General features: G+C 33.7%; 1 protein-coding gene and 1 long non-coding RNA gene across 3 annotated transcripts; one reads left to right on the forward strand and one right to left on the reverse strand.

The window, feature by feature from the left end:
- On the reverse strand, positions 1 to 2,469 carry LOC122607417 (inositol polyphosphate multikinase beta-like). The gene is made up of 2 exons (XM_043780385.1): positions 2,378 to 2,469; positions 1 to 1,028 (listed from the first exon to the last, which is right to left on the reverse strand). The coding sequence occupies exon 2, from the start codon at positions 1,026 to 1,028 to the stop codon at positions 171 to 173; it is 858 nt and encodes a 285-aa protein (XP_043636320.1). The 5' UTR covers positions 2,378 to 2,469; the 3' UTR covers positions 1 to 170.
- A 10,156-nt stretch (positions 2,470 to 12,625) lies between these two features.
- On the forward strand, positions 12,626 to 14,455 carry LOC122607793. Of its 2 annotated transcripts, XR_006325098.1 has the most exons (4): positions 12,626 to 12,899; positions 13,138 to 13,604; positions 14,153 to 14,267; positions 14,350 to 14,455. It is a non-coding gene; the product is annotated as an uncharacterized LOC122607793 (long non-coding RNA). The 2 variants fall into 2 exon arrangements; XR_006325097.1 differs by having other exon boundaries at positions 12,631 to 12,899; positions 14,153 to 14,455.
- Positions 14,456 to 15,181: the final 726 nt, after the last annotated feature.

Genomic DNA, 15,181 nt, shown 5'->3' on the forward strand with positions numbered 1-15,181 from the left:
TATAGTAATAAAGTATTTATCAAATATTCTATATTCGATACATGATAACATAACTTTCAAAATTACTTATACCATTTTCTTGTAAGAGAGATACGAAAATAACATAAGAATGGACTCTTTCATTTGATTTCATCCAAAATTGGCAACTCTATATATTGGTCATCTTCATCTTATTGCTCTTTGTTACCTTCAATATCTTCAAGTACTTTTGATATAAACTTAATCACCGAACATAATCCACCCAAAAAATTATGATCAATGACACCTTTACCCTCTGTCACATGTGCAAAATCGATAAGCTTAACTTGTGCATTTGAACTCATTCTTTCTAAATCCATCCTCTTTTCAAACATGACTAAAAGTGAACAAGCACAAAAGTGGTAAATAGTTTGATCCTCAAACCATGTCTTTAGCTCCACCAACTGGGCCAATATTCCATTTGGCCCACCATAAACATCCGATGCCAATGCACGATCCGGGCCTAAACCTGGGCCTGAAGATAGGTTAGAAGACACATATCTCCTAAAATTCACCCTAACATCGTCTACGTTGCTCTTAAGAATAAGATCTCTAGATGGTTTATAAAAACCGGCCTCTTTGTTAATGTAGACTTGCAAGCCCGATATCCTAAATCCTAATTGAGCACTTGTGGTTTCGAGGTCTCTTTTCAAGCATTTTGCAATGTGTTCATTTGAAGCTTCTGGGACCCATGTTCTAGACCCGATTTTGATATCCATAATTGTAGGATTTTGTAGAGACGAAGCAAGATCTTGTAACACGATATGAGGTTGCTCGGACCCGTCAGATGCATTCATGATTTTTGTGCCATAGTAAATAGGGAAAAATTTACGGATATGATTTGGGATATGTTTGTTGCAAGATAATTTTTCATAGAAACTTACTTCGGCGGGTCCGCGTTCATCACTTTGGAGAGGCTTGTAAAAATGACCCGAATCGTCGACTAGGGGACCACGAGTTTCGTTACCAGCATGGTGTCCAGCTACTTGATGTTCTGGGATCTTAAGCATCTGTAGAGATTAGAAATAACCGCGCAAAAAAAAATTATTTCTTATATAAAATATGGTCTAGACCCATTTATGAAACTCAAGAAGTTAATCATATAAAAGGTTAATAAGAAAAGGCAAAATTTCATATTTGCCACTACTAACCTTTTAAATATTATATTTATCCAATTAATTTTTGAAATATCAAAAATGCCATTATTAACATTTAAAAATATCATAATTACCCATATAATTAAATTTAATGAATATAAAACTTTAAAATCCTTTAAATGACATTTCCAATTTACAATTATACCCTCTTTTAGTTAAAATTACACCATCGTAATTTCAAAGTAGTTTACCAACACCAGAAAAGATATCAAACTGCTGTTTCAATAAAATTAAGAATCAAACTAGTTATTGTAACTTGGCAATTTGGTATTGCACATACTAGAAGATCAGGTCTTTTGTATCTGGGCTTGGATGATTTCACCAAATCTACATCATTGTCCATATGTAATGTTATCCTTAATAACGACTTTTTGCTATTTAAACAAATTATTATGGCTGAAATTGCGTGCCCAGCTTGGTAATTTCAAATTCATTTGACAGTGATATATTATTCGAGGGTAAGAATTATTAGAAAAAAATACTGCATGTAATTTTTACTTGAGGATAAGAATTATTAGCCAAAAAAGGTACATGTATATGGCAAAATCATGTAAACATTGCAATCCAATACAGGGGGAAAAAAAGAAACAGAAGAAGGTACACACTACAACAATCAATTCCTCATATATCCAATCTCTATTCAAATCATGGTAATACCAATCATCAATCTGTGTGAACGAAACAAATTATGATCAAAACATGGAGTTTCTTTATAAGATTAAATGGAATAGAAATCCATCTTGAAAACAGATACATAAAATAAGTATAGAAAAACCTGATTAGAGTGACTCATTATGATTAGAGCTACTTTTATGTTCATCGAACTTGACTATATTGAGGGAAGAAAAAACACGGGAGTACGGGAAGTGTAGATCTCTCTAAATGCGATGTAATTAGGGATTAGTATAAAAGGGGCATCCTTGTAAAATTGAAAATACATTCTATAAAATCAGAGGAGTTTAATATTAAACTTTAACATTTAGGTATTTTTGATATTTTTATATTTAATAATGGCATTTTTGATATTTTGATTTTTAATTAGGCAAATATGATATTTATAAACTCTCCAATGGCAAATATGAAATTCTCCCATAAGAAAATGTAATAACTATTACTAAAACCTAGCTAGCCCCTAAAATTGATAATGGATGATAAATTAAACACAAAATGACATTTAAATACTTAGTGTAATGAAAAATTACCTGAATATAGGCTGAAGTCTAATTAAAAATTAAAAACTTGAGCTTGAATTCTGTTTTGATATGTTTTTAAGAAAATGGGGACTCTTAAATACATGCAAAAGTTTCAATAGAAGTATGGTAGAATTGCCCTTCAGCCCCTGTAATTTTCTACATCTTAAATTATTCTTAGGCTCTTTGCCTCTTTGGGATTCTCGCTAGTCGCTACACATGAGACCTACCACACTATAAAGATAAAATATGCCCGACCATGAATAAACTAAAGAATACAATTCTTTCTCCCTACTTGCATCATATACTTAGTATAGATATAGATTGATGACTAAACGAATGAGGATTCTGTGTTCAATGTATCTGAAAAGACAAGTTTTTGACTTCAATATGATGTAAAATGCTTAATTGACTACACGAATGAGAATTCTGTATTCAGTGTATTTGTATTCGATACATGTAAAATGCTTCGTGTGTCCATTACTACTCTATACTAATTAAGTGGAATTACTCAGATGTATACATTTCACCATAAATAGTTATTGGTACAAGTTGAACTTGAGGCAATTGCATAGAAATTGTAAACAGTAGATAGTTTTACATGGTCCAGTGGAAACTTGAATCCATTGTCATTACCCATTGTATGAAACTGGTACATATATGATTCCCTGGCCAACACTAAAACCATTCATTTTTTTTATTCCAATTCTATTCTTAGAAGACCCCGGACCAAAAGTTAGATGCCTTTGATTGTCTTCTTGGATATAGAGGGTGTTTGGGAATGCGTTTTGAAGTGATTATCTGATTATTATGTTCGTAAAACACAAATAATCTAAAAGAGTGTTTGTGTGAAAAAGTGATTACCTGCTACGAAAACACAGTTTTGAAGAAGCATGTACCTACCTGCTTTTTCAAAACGCAGTTTTGAAAACGCATAATCTATTTTGAAAACGCAAAATCTGTTTTGTAATCACAATAACAAACACCCCCATAATATAGATGTACCAAAACAAAGCGTATTGTATGAATGAAATATGAAGATTTCGATTAAAATTTTTACAACTACACAAAACTAGTTTCATTCTATTTGTGCTTTGCTGCGTGAATATTCTATGTGATTCTCTCATGCACATATATACATATAGAAATATTCAAAAAATAACAATTATTAGCTAAATTTTACATATATATTGATTAATCTTTAATATATAAAGAGGGTAGAGTAATTACTTTTAAAAGTTGAAGGATATATGTTATAAATTATTTCATTAAACATATTATAGTTATATCATGTAGAAGTTTTTATTTAAGTAAATAAAAGAGAAAGATAAATAGGATAGATCGGGTGATTTTTTTTAGAAAAGGGACTGCGAGTTGCTCCTTTATTAAGATTATAATATGTTTAACTCGCGTATTACATATCGACACACGACCCTTTTATTTTCTTTTTGATAAATTTTTCTATGACACATTTAAAGTTAAGAGTCTCCTTTAATTTATGTAAATGGTATTGTTGCAATGAATTTTAACCTATAACAATTTTTAAGTTGTACAATAAAAAAGAAAATCATTGGAGCCTTACAACGAGGGGCTTTAGAAGTTCCTATGTATACAGTATACTAACATTTTTAAGTAGGCTTACGGACAGTAATCTTTGAAAATTTTTGGTTTTGACCACAACATTTTCTTTTCTTTACATTTTAACCAGCAAATTCTCATTTCTTCACACTTTCTACATCAGTTTTCCCCCTTCTTCATCTTCCAACTTTCAAAAAACCATGATATCTTTTAACCCAACCCTACCCTACCCCTTCCCCCTCTGATCGACACCGTCACCGGGGCGGAAGACAATAAGGGCCAAAGGGGGTAATGGTCCCTCCAAACTTTTGAGTCTTATCTAGCAATTATATGTTATTTAAGGGTAAAAAAATTTTTTTGTGTGATTTTACCCCCTCTGAAAGTCAGAGATAAAAGATAGATGCAAAAAACTGTACGTGAATGCATGATTTTACCCCCAATAATGTAGTTCAAGTTCCGCCGCTTGACCGTCACCATCAACATCATCCACCACCGTCCCCTCTGTTCTTGAAAGACTCTTCAATCTTCATAATTAAGTTGGGGTCACTTGTTACAGCCGAAAATCAACAACAGAAAGTTGATAAATTTGAAGTGCCTTTAGTCACTCAAAAGAAGGTACAACTCCATTTTTATGATTTTCGTATAATTATGATTCAACAACTATAATGTTGTAGATGGGTTTATACTTTATCTCTACTACTTTATAAAAATTATTACATTTTTTCTCCAAACATTTTTTAATATTCTCTTTCATAAAAATGTCTATATGAGAAATTATCATTCTATACTAAATGAATAATTAATTCTTTCTTTTTTTATATAATAACTTAAACATTTCTACTTAAAATATATATAATACCCTTAATAAAATAATTTACAACGTACACTCATCAACTCCTAAAAATACTACACTACCCCTTTTACATTAATTTTTTTTATAATAATAACCACATTGTCATCACCCGTCACGCCACCACCACATCGCCACCAATACCACACCGTCGCTGCCGCATTGTACGGGTAAAATGCTAGTAGTTAACAACAGGTATAATTGTGATATAGGAAGTTGTAGTAATCTTCATAACATGGGCAACTTTTATGTATTAAGAATGATTTTCTGGTTACTTAAAAAGTCACGCTTACAAGGTGTTTGACATATTGCCTAAGTGAAACTTTTAATGTGTTAAAACTTAAAACTAAAGCCTTTTCATTTTTGCCATTTAATTGTACTAGATTGGTATCCGCGCGTTGTGACGGGTGTGTAGGTGGCGGTAGCGGTAGCGGTAGCGGTGAGTAGTGTAGGTTATTGATGTAATTTGGTTTTGATGAAATGTTGAAACTTAAAATGAGAATGATGAGAATGACTAGATCCATGTCTCATATCAACAGGGTATCCGAATAAAGAGACAATAGACACTTAATCGTTAAATCATTATATTAATAATGATCGTTCGTTTAGCTAAAACAAACACTCGTGTGTTTTCGGGGGCAATGATGTGTTGCTAGACACCAATTATTGTCTGTGTAATTTTCTAGATGTTATGCCATACACAAGTGAGAGTTTGTTGGATTAATGTGTATGTCATAACACAAAATTATACTACCGCTTACACACGAGCCTACGGGGTCACACACAATAAACACTTAGATACCCGGTTATATATGTATATTGTATGCATATATAAGATCACCAAAATTATTAATAGATAAGATGATTTATTAATAATAAATAAAAATTTTGATATGTTATGTTCAATGTATCGAATCAAAGTGGGTCATGCAAATCACCTAAGATCTAGATATGGATATGGAGATCTTATATTGAGATTTGGTGTTCTCAACTTGCATAGCCTGGCCGATCAAACTCTTCTATAAAAAGGGTGTTGCAAGTCTAGTACTACACACATTTTTAACATATACTACTATATGCTTTAAAAGAGAATGGGCATAAGGAATTCATTCCTTTCATGTTCACGGCTAGAACAAAATGAAACCAAGCTAAGAGTTTGGTAACTTTATATTTAAGTCTGGTGATTAAGGTCTAGCAGTTTTCGGGTATTGTTTGAGGTGTTCGTGTGGATCAACTGTAGAGATATTCATATTATTGAATATTGTTTTTGTCACACAAGATTTCATCTACTTGGAAGGTATTAAATCTAGTCTATCTATTATTACAACTATCATGGTGTATTTGGATCCTGGAGGAAATATTAATCGTGTGCAAGTTTTATAAATAATACATGTTTGTATTTTTAGTTTTCCGCGGCGTATATAAATAAACATTAAAAGGTACACACGAGGGCTAATCTTTCCAACAGTGGTATCAGAGCCACTTTTACACCTTTTAGTTGTCATGTGATTTTATTTTTGATCTAGCTTTGTGGCGTATTGGTATTTAATAAAACCTTTTGGTTTTTAGAATCAACTTGATTGATTCAGATTTAACCTCATGGCGCACAAATAAGATCGAAAAATAAATCACCTCTATAAAATTTGAATTTATTAGTTATGGCTTGATTATTTAAATTTATCCATGATTATACCCATGCATTGTAATCATGGACAAGCCATATATAATTTTTAATAATGTAGTTATTAAATTTTACAAAAAAAGGTTTTTAATTTGGCTTAAAAGATAGACTTGGAGTTAAGTTAAAAACATTGGCCTATTACACAAAATCTCACTTGGTTCTTGGATTAAGTGGGAGTTTTCCTTTGGACTAAGCTATAAGTGTTTGATGCATGGATATGTTTTTATTTATATAATTGTTGATTATAATATGCTAAAATGTTTTTGATGGAAACATTAAATAAAAACATAAAATGAGTTTAAAGTTTAAAATTGATGATTTTAAAAGTTAAACTTCAAATAGTTTTCTTTTATAAGTAACTATATAATAATCGGTTAAAATGAGTTTTAACAAATAGTGTAATGAATTTTTTTTTATTCGTTAACACAAAATTTTTAAAATATACCCGTTAAACTTAAGTCATGCCATCCAATGAGCTTGTGAACACTCCTCGTTATTTTTTGGTTACGGTAAGACCTAATCGAATTATAGCCACGAGGTAGATTTTTAGTTTCGAGTGAGACTAGGCTAAATTTCCACAGTATACAAATTGGACGACTTAATCGAGTTCACGGTGAGACCTGAATCCGAGGCAAGGATGGGATAAACATGCCAGTAGATAATAGTAGTTTGTTGAACTACACATATCTCTAGGTCCCGTAAAGATCTAAGAGTTGCACTTGTAATGCAATTGGTACTCGCTACCTACCAATAGACTCTATAACTACTAGCTGATCAACAGATGTAGTTGTGGAATCCCTATGTAGTTGTGGAATCCCTATGTGGATCTTAGACTTTAATAATTAATCGTTTTATAATATTAAAACTTAGGTAAATAATTTATTAAAGTTCTCATATCGAAAATACTAAAATAAACCTTACTTCTAATGTAGATGGCAAACAGTCAAAACGTAAACCAAAATTCACTCCGTTCTTTGTTGGAGAAGGAGAAACTTAATGGTACTAACTTCCTAGACTGGTATCGCAATTTGAGGATTGTCCTCAAGTATGAAGGGAAGGTGAAAACCATTGATGAACCCTTGCCCGATCCTCCTGCTGAGACAGATACTGTTGCTCAGCAAGATGCTTATCAAGAATTGTTTGATGAGCAAGAGAAGATAGCTTTAATAATGCTTGCGAGTATGACTCCTGAACTCCAGAAGGAAATGGAAGATCGCACAGCATATGATATGATCACTGAGCTGAAAAATATGTTTCAGAAACAGGCAAATCAAGAGTTGTATGAAACTCACAAGCTTCTTCACACATGCAAAATGGAGGAGGGTCAGTCAGTGAGCTCTCATGCTTTGAAAATGAAAAGCTACATTGACAGGTTGGAAAAGCTTGGAACTCCTATGCCGACTCTTTTGGCTGTGAACACCATTTTGGCTTCACTACCAAAGTCGTTTGATAACTTTGTCATGAACTATAACATGCAAGGTTGGAATAAGTCTCTGTCAGAATTGCATTCGATGCTCAAAGCTGCTGAACAGAATATTCCATCCAAAGCCTCCAATCCTAGCATCCTTATGATTAAGGATGGAAGGGTTAAAAAGAATAAGCCTAGAACTTATGGGAAAGGAAAAGGCAAAGGAATTGCCAGGAATAAGATTCCACCACCTCCCAAGAAAGAAAACCCAGCAAAAGACGCCGAATGTTTCCATTGTGGAAAGGTTGGCCATTGGAGAAGGAACTGTCCTGTCTACCTATCTGAGCTGAAAAAGGGCAAAGCTGGTGAGACTAGCAAATCAGGTATATTTCATATACAACTATATACTTTTTCTAGTGATTCCTGGATTTTTGATACTGGTTGTGGCACTCACATCTGTAACAATATCCAGGGAATGAGAAGAAGTAAGAAACTGAAAAAAGGGACACTGGACTTGCGAGTGGGCAATGGGAATCGAGCATCTGTTGAAGCTATTGGCACCTATGAGCTTACTCTTCCAAGTGGCCTTATTGTTTTATTAGAACAATGTCATTATGTTCCTAGTATTACAAGCAATGTAATTTCAGTTTCACTTTTGAAAAATGCTGGTTATGAACTTGCATTTACGCACTTTGGCATTTCAGTTTCTAAGAATAATGTTTTTTATTTTAATGCTTGTCCACGTGATGATATTTTTGAAATTGATATGTGTGGTGCCATTTCAAGTAATAATCATGTATATACCTGTACTGCCAAACGATTCAAGCAAGACTTGAACAAAACCTATCTATGGCATTGTCGTCTAGGTCATATAAACAAACAACGCATTTCAAAACTCCAATCTGATGGACTTTTGGAATCAACTGGCTCTGAGTCATTTGATGTATGCGAATCTTGTTTATGTGGAAAGATGACAAAGGCTCCTTTCTCCGGTTTAGGTGAAAGAGCTAAAGATCTTTTAGGACTAATACATACTGATGTATGTGGCCCTTTTAGAACTATGTCTAGAAATGGTGAATCATACTTCGTTACATTTACTGATGATTATAGTAGATATGGTTATGTTTACTTGTTGAAACATAAACATGAAGTTTTTGAAACGTTCAAAATCTTCCAAAACGAAGTAGAGAATCAGCTTGGAAAGACCATTAAAGCCCTTTGCTCTGATCGAGGTGGTGAATATATGAGTCAAGAGTTTTTGGACCACTTAAAGAATCGTGGGATTGTCTCACAGTTCACTCCGCCATACACACCACAGCATAATGGGGTGTCTGAGCGGAGAAATCGGACTTTACTTGATATGGTTCGCTCTATGATGAGTCTGACTACTCTACCATTGTCTTTTTGGGGATATGCATTAGAGTCTGCTGCACGCATACTCAATATGGTTCCGAACAAGAAGGTAGAAAAGATACCACATGAACTGTGGCATGGGAAAAGTCCCAAGTTGTCTTACTTGAAAGTCTGGGGTTGTGAAGCTTACGTAAAGCGTGACACTTTAAACAAATTAGAACCCAGAAGTATCAAGTGTAACTTTGTGGGATACCCAAAAGAAACAATGGGTTACTATTTTTACTACAGAGTTGAAAACAAAGTGTTTCCTGCTCGGTTTGCTGAGTTCTTGGAAAGAGATCTTCTCTTACAAGAAGTTAGTGGGAGTAAAGTAGATCTTGAAGAAGTTCAAGAACCACAAAGTGACATACCTTCTGCAAGCACTAGCTATCCAGATGTTGAAACTGAGCACACAGTTGGTGAGCCAGAACATGTTGCACCTGCACTTCGTAGATCTAATAGAACTCCTCATCGACCTGAGAGGTATAATTATTTAATTAATTCAGATGAAACTGATCTAGGGGATTATGATGAACCCTCTACTGATCATCAAGCCATATTGGATCCTGAATCTGATAAATGGCAAGATGCTATGAATGCAGAGATGCAGTCCATGAAAGATAATCAAGTATGGGACTTGATTGATCTTCCACCCAATTGTAAGACAGTAGGGTGTAAATGGGTCTTTAAGAAGAAGATTGACATGAGACTCGGTTGGTAGCAACACTTTTAAGAAGAAGATTGACATGATTGATCTTCCACCCAATTGTAAGACGGTAATGTAAACACTTTTAAGGCTCGGTTGGTAGCAAAAGGATACACTAAGACTCAAGGAATTGATTATGAGGAAACCTTTTCACCAGTCGCGAGCATTAAATCGATTAGGATACTTATTGCCATAGCTGCTTTTCATGATTATGAAATATGGCAAATGGATGTCAAAACTGCGTTTCTGAATGGCCACCTAAGTGAGGACGTATATATGGTTCAACCAGAAGGTTTTGTTAATCCAAAGCATCCTAATAAAGTATGCAAGCTTCATAAATCAATTTATGGATTAAAACAAGCATCAAGGACTTGGAATCTTAAGTTTGATGAGAGAATCAAAGAGTTTGGTTTTTCTCAAAACCAAGATGAGCCATGTGTTTACATTAGAGCTAGTGGAAGCAAAGTAGTCTTCTTGATCTTGTATGTTGATGACGTGCTACTTATTGGAAACGATATTCTAACTTTGCAAGATGTTAAGTCTTGGCTTGGAAAATGTTTTGCAATGAAAGATCTTGGAGAAGCTACTTACATTCTTGGAATCAGGATCTATAGAAATAGATCCAAACGGCTTATTGGTTTGAGTCAAAGTACATACATTGACAAAATCTTGCGAAGATTTAACATGCAAAACTCCAAGCGTGGAGGATTGCCTGTGCAAAAGGGCATAACCTTGAGCAAGTCTCAAAGTCCTATCACACCTGATGAGATAAGACGAATGAAAGGTATCCCATATGCTTCAGCTATAGGATCCATCATGTATGCCATGTTATGTACTAGACCTGATGTCTCGTTAGCCTTGAGTTTGATGAGCCGCTATCAACAGAATCCAGGTGAAGAGCATTGGATTGCTGTTAAGAGCATTCTTAAGTATCTACGGAGAACTAAAGATATGTTATTGGTTTACGGTGGTTTGGAAGAAGAGTTGAGTATTAAATGTTATACGGATGCTAGTTTCCAAACTGATCGAGATGACTCTCGGTCCCAATCTGGTTATGTCTTTGTCATGAATGGCGGGGCAGTTGATTGGAAAAGCTCAAAGCAGAGCACAGTTGCGCAATCTACAACAGAAGCAGAATACATTGCTGCCTCAGAAGCTGCTCAGGAAGCTGTCTGGATTAGGAAATTTGTTGCTGAACTTAGGGTAGTACCCAGCATTGAATCTCCTATGGAAATGTACTGTGATAATTCAAGTACTATTATACTTGCGAAAGAATCACGTGTACGTAAAGGTAGTCAGCACATTCTTCGAAAGTTTGACTACATTCATTGAGAGGAATGAGATTAATATTCTTAAGGTTCACACAGATGATAATGTAGTTGACCCGTTCACGAAGCCAATGACACACAACAAGCATGATGATCATGCTAGTAGTATTGGACTTCGCTATGCTACTGATCTTTTTCAATTGTGATTTAGTATTTGGATATTTTAAAATAATAAGCAGTTTTATTTTAATGAATTGATATACTTGGTATGATCGTTTTCATTTATATTACTGTGTTTTATATTAGCATGTTTAATCCATGAATAATTGTTGATTATTCCAAAATCTTCATAGTCGGTCATGTTATGGGAGTAACATGAATTAAGACTAATGTGAAGTTTTGGCTTTATTCACTGATGGTGAATAGTTAACTTGATGAGGCCAAAATTCACATGTATTCATTGTTGATGAATATTGGAATGACCCAATCACGAGATGTCACTACATGGATCGACGTAAAAAGTGAATCTCGAAGTGATTATGTCTTTGTGTCCTTAGACTTGAGATTTTTATGTTGGTTGCTGAATATACGACATATTATGCTTTGATATGGTTAAACGCTATCCTGAATAAGGTAGTTATAAAGGCCATCATTTGGTATAATGTGAAGTGCATGATGTACGCATAAAATCAAGATAGAATTTATTCCTCTAAGTGAGAGTATGATACCACTGGGCCTCTCGATGAAAATGAATGGATATTTACACGGCCGTGTCCAAGCTATATTGATTGTTGATCAAATCTAACTTGGTGATCGCATTCAACTTTTCTATATCGAGAAAATATTTTGTTGACTAATGAGAATGACTAGATCCATGTCTCATATCAACAGGGTATCCGAAATAAAGAGACAATAGACACTTAATCATTAAATCATTATTTTAATAATGATCGTTCGTTTAGCTAAAACAAACACTCGTGTGTTTTCGGGGGCAATGATGTGTCGCTAGACACCAATTATTGTCTGTGTAATTTTCTAGATGTTATGCCATACACAAGTGAGAGTTTGTTGGATTAATGTGTATGTCATAACACAAAATTATACTACCGCTTACACACGAGCCTACGGGGTCACACACAATAAACACTTAGATACCCGGTTATATATGTATATTGTATGCATATATAAGATCACCAAAATTATTAATAGATAAGATGATTTATTAATTAATAAATAAAAATTTTGATATGTTATGTTCAATGTATCGAATCAAAGTGGGTCATGCAAATCACCTAAGATCTAGATATGGATATGGAGATCTTATATTGAGATTTGGTGTTCTCAACTTGCATAGCCTGGCCGATCAAACTCTTCTATAAAAAGGGTGTTGCAAGTCTAGTACTACACACATTTTTAACATATACTACTATATGCTTTAAAAGAGAAGGGGCATAAGGAATTCATTCCTTTCATGTTCACGGCTAGATCAAAATGAAACCAAACTAAGAGTTTGGTAACTTTATATTTAAGTTTGGTGATTAAGGTCTAGCAGCTTTTGGGTATTGTTTGAGGTGTTCGTGTGGATCAACTGTAGAGATATTCATATTATTGAATATTGTTTTTGTCACACAAGATTTCATCTACTTGGAAGGTATTAAATCTAGTTTATCTATTATGACAACTATCATGGTGTATTTGGATCCTGGAGGAAATATTAATCGTGTGCAAGTTTTATAAATAATACATGTTTGTATTTTTAGTCTTCCGCTGCGTATATAAAATAAACATTAAAAGGTACACACGAGGGCTAATCTTTCCAACAGAATCTGGATATATATGGATTACATTACATTCGCTTTAGCTTGATCATTTACATTTATAAACTGCAGGACCCTCATCTTCTTGATCCAAGATATGATACCATTAATTATGAACTTAACTTTTTAGCAATCCACGACAGAACTAGACTCCTTAGTTTAAGTATTTAGCCAACGAATAGCAAAAAATTGGAAGTGAAGGTTCGAGTTGGGTGTTTACATATTCAAACGGGAAAACAGGTTAAACAATATCATTCACTTTGTGTTATATAGATATAACTTGATGACTTTTATCCATAATTATTATGATAGGCTGATATGTACAAAAGTATCAAATGACTACATCTATCAACAAGTAAGTTATCTCAGCAACATTATATATCATGAAAACAACTTCATAATGATCCATATGTACTACCATATCGAAACATATTTCACCGTTTCAGAAATACATTGATATACGAAAGTTTTAACAAGTGACATGAATTTCCAGATTTAAGTCGAATTCTAACCTTCGCTCTGATACCACTGATGCCCAGGTATGATTATCGAATGAAGAATATGATTTATATAAAGAATCACACTTTATTGATATATATACAATCACTGTATATTTTGTTACATGGTTGGATAATAAACCGAATGAGTTCTACTTCTATTTATACTAATTACTTTTGGGCGCTTAATCCCTAACCAACACGTTGCTTTGCGAATGGGTATGTCTTCTTGAAGAGTCATGTCTCTTTGTCGTGTGAGGCCTAAAACTGCCGCCTCTTTTCTTCTACAGACATGTCGTTTCCTTTATTCTCTTTTACACTTTGTATCCCTCAAGTCTTAAATGAACTACAAATTCCAACAGTGACATGAATTTCCATATTTAAGTATATGTATATTTGTTCTCATCCTTTATCTTTAATGTAAACCATTTTTCATGTGCTTTTAGTTCTCTAGGCTCATATTGTTTCATGTACTTTTAGTTCTCTAGGCTATTTGAAAGTTTATTGTAGTCTTAGTTAAATCCTTACAGGTTAAGGTAACTTCATACTTTCAGCTTATTTCATGTTTTTATATATTTTTAATGTAATAGATCAAAAAGTGAAATCCTAAGGAGAGGATTCATACAAGGACAAATGCCAAAGCTCTATATGCAACTTCTTTGTGATAGCAATATAGCATTGCTTTGGTGAACTTCTGATTTTTAGGTATCTACTTTATCTAAGACTTATGATACTGTGATAGAGAGTCTAACACTCTAACTTCTTATTTCTTAATGATCTAATGCAGGCCCCGAAATTACTAACCTTGTAATGGTTCATAGTATTCTGTAATATATGCTGTCTATACAACATCAATATATCACACCACAATTCTGGTCCCTTTATATATTACACTACAACTGTGGTCCCTTTAGTGGTTTTGAATAATTACTTTTCATTTCAGTTTGAAACTCTCCCAAGATACAAATTACTTGAGGTTTTCCCTCGGCTGCCAAGCGCGAGAATTATTTACTAGTCATAAAAAATCGTAAGAAAATAAGATCATTTTCCACCTAGGCCCATATGAAGAAATTTTTTTTGAAACGGACATATTTGAAGGGTGTTTTGTCAAACAAGTTTTCGAAAAAAAAAATTATGAAACCAGTCAATCCGGTTTTTCAAAAACCGGATTCAACTTTTTGACCCGAATCCGGTATTTGAAATACCGGATTCAAAAAAGAATCTTTGAATTCCGGTATTTCAAATACCGGATTCAGAACTTTGTCAGTGATGTGACTGTGCGATGTGACTGTGAATAGTTGTGAGGGTACGAAGTTCGAAACCGGTTTTTCAAAAACCGGTTTCAAATATATATATATACACATTCGGTTATAACTTTGTAGATTATATATATATATATATTACTGTATATTTGTAAATTTTCCAGATGTAATGAAACAAAACCACTGGTGTAATGAAACCCGGTGTAGTGATCAGTCGTTTCCATAACTTGTTGACAATCATTGAATTATCTCTTATATATATATATATGGAAATATCGATTTTGTGGAGATGCGGCTATTTTGTGGAACAGATCAAACTATGTTGACTTCACTTTGCCATTCTCGGAGCTTGGAGTT

The sequence above is a fragment of the Erigeron canadensis genome, chromosome 7, assembly GCF_010389155.1.
Source record: "Erigeron canadensis isolate Cc75 chromosome 7, C_canadensis_v1, whole genome shotgun sequence".
Classification (NCBI taxonomy): domain Eukaryota; kingdom Viridiplantae; phylum Streptophyta; class Magnoliopsida; order Asterales; family Asteraceae; genus Erigeron; species Erigeron canadensis.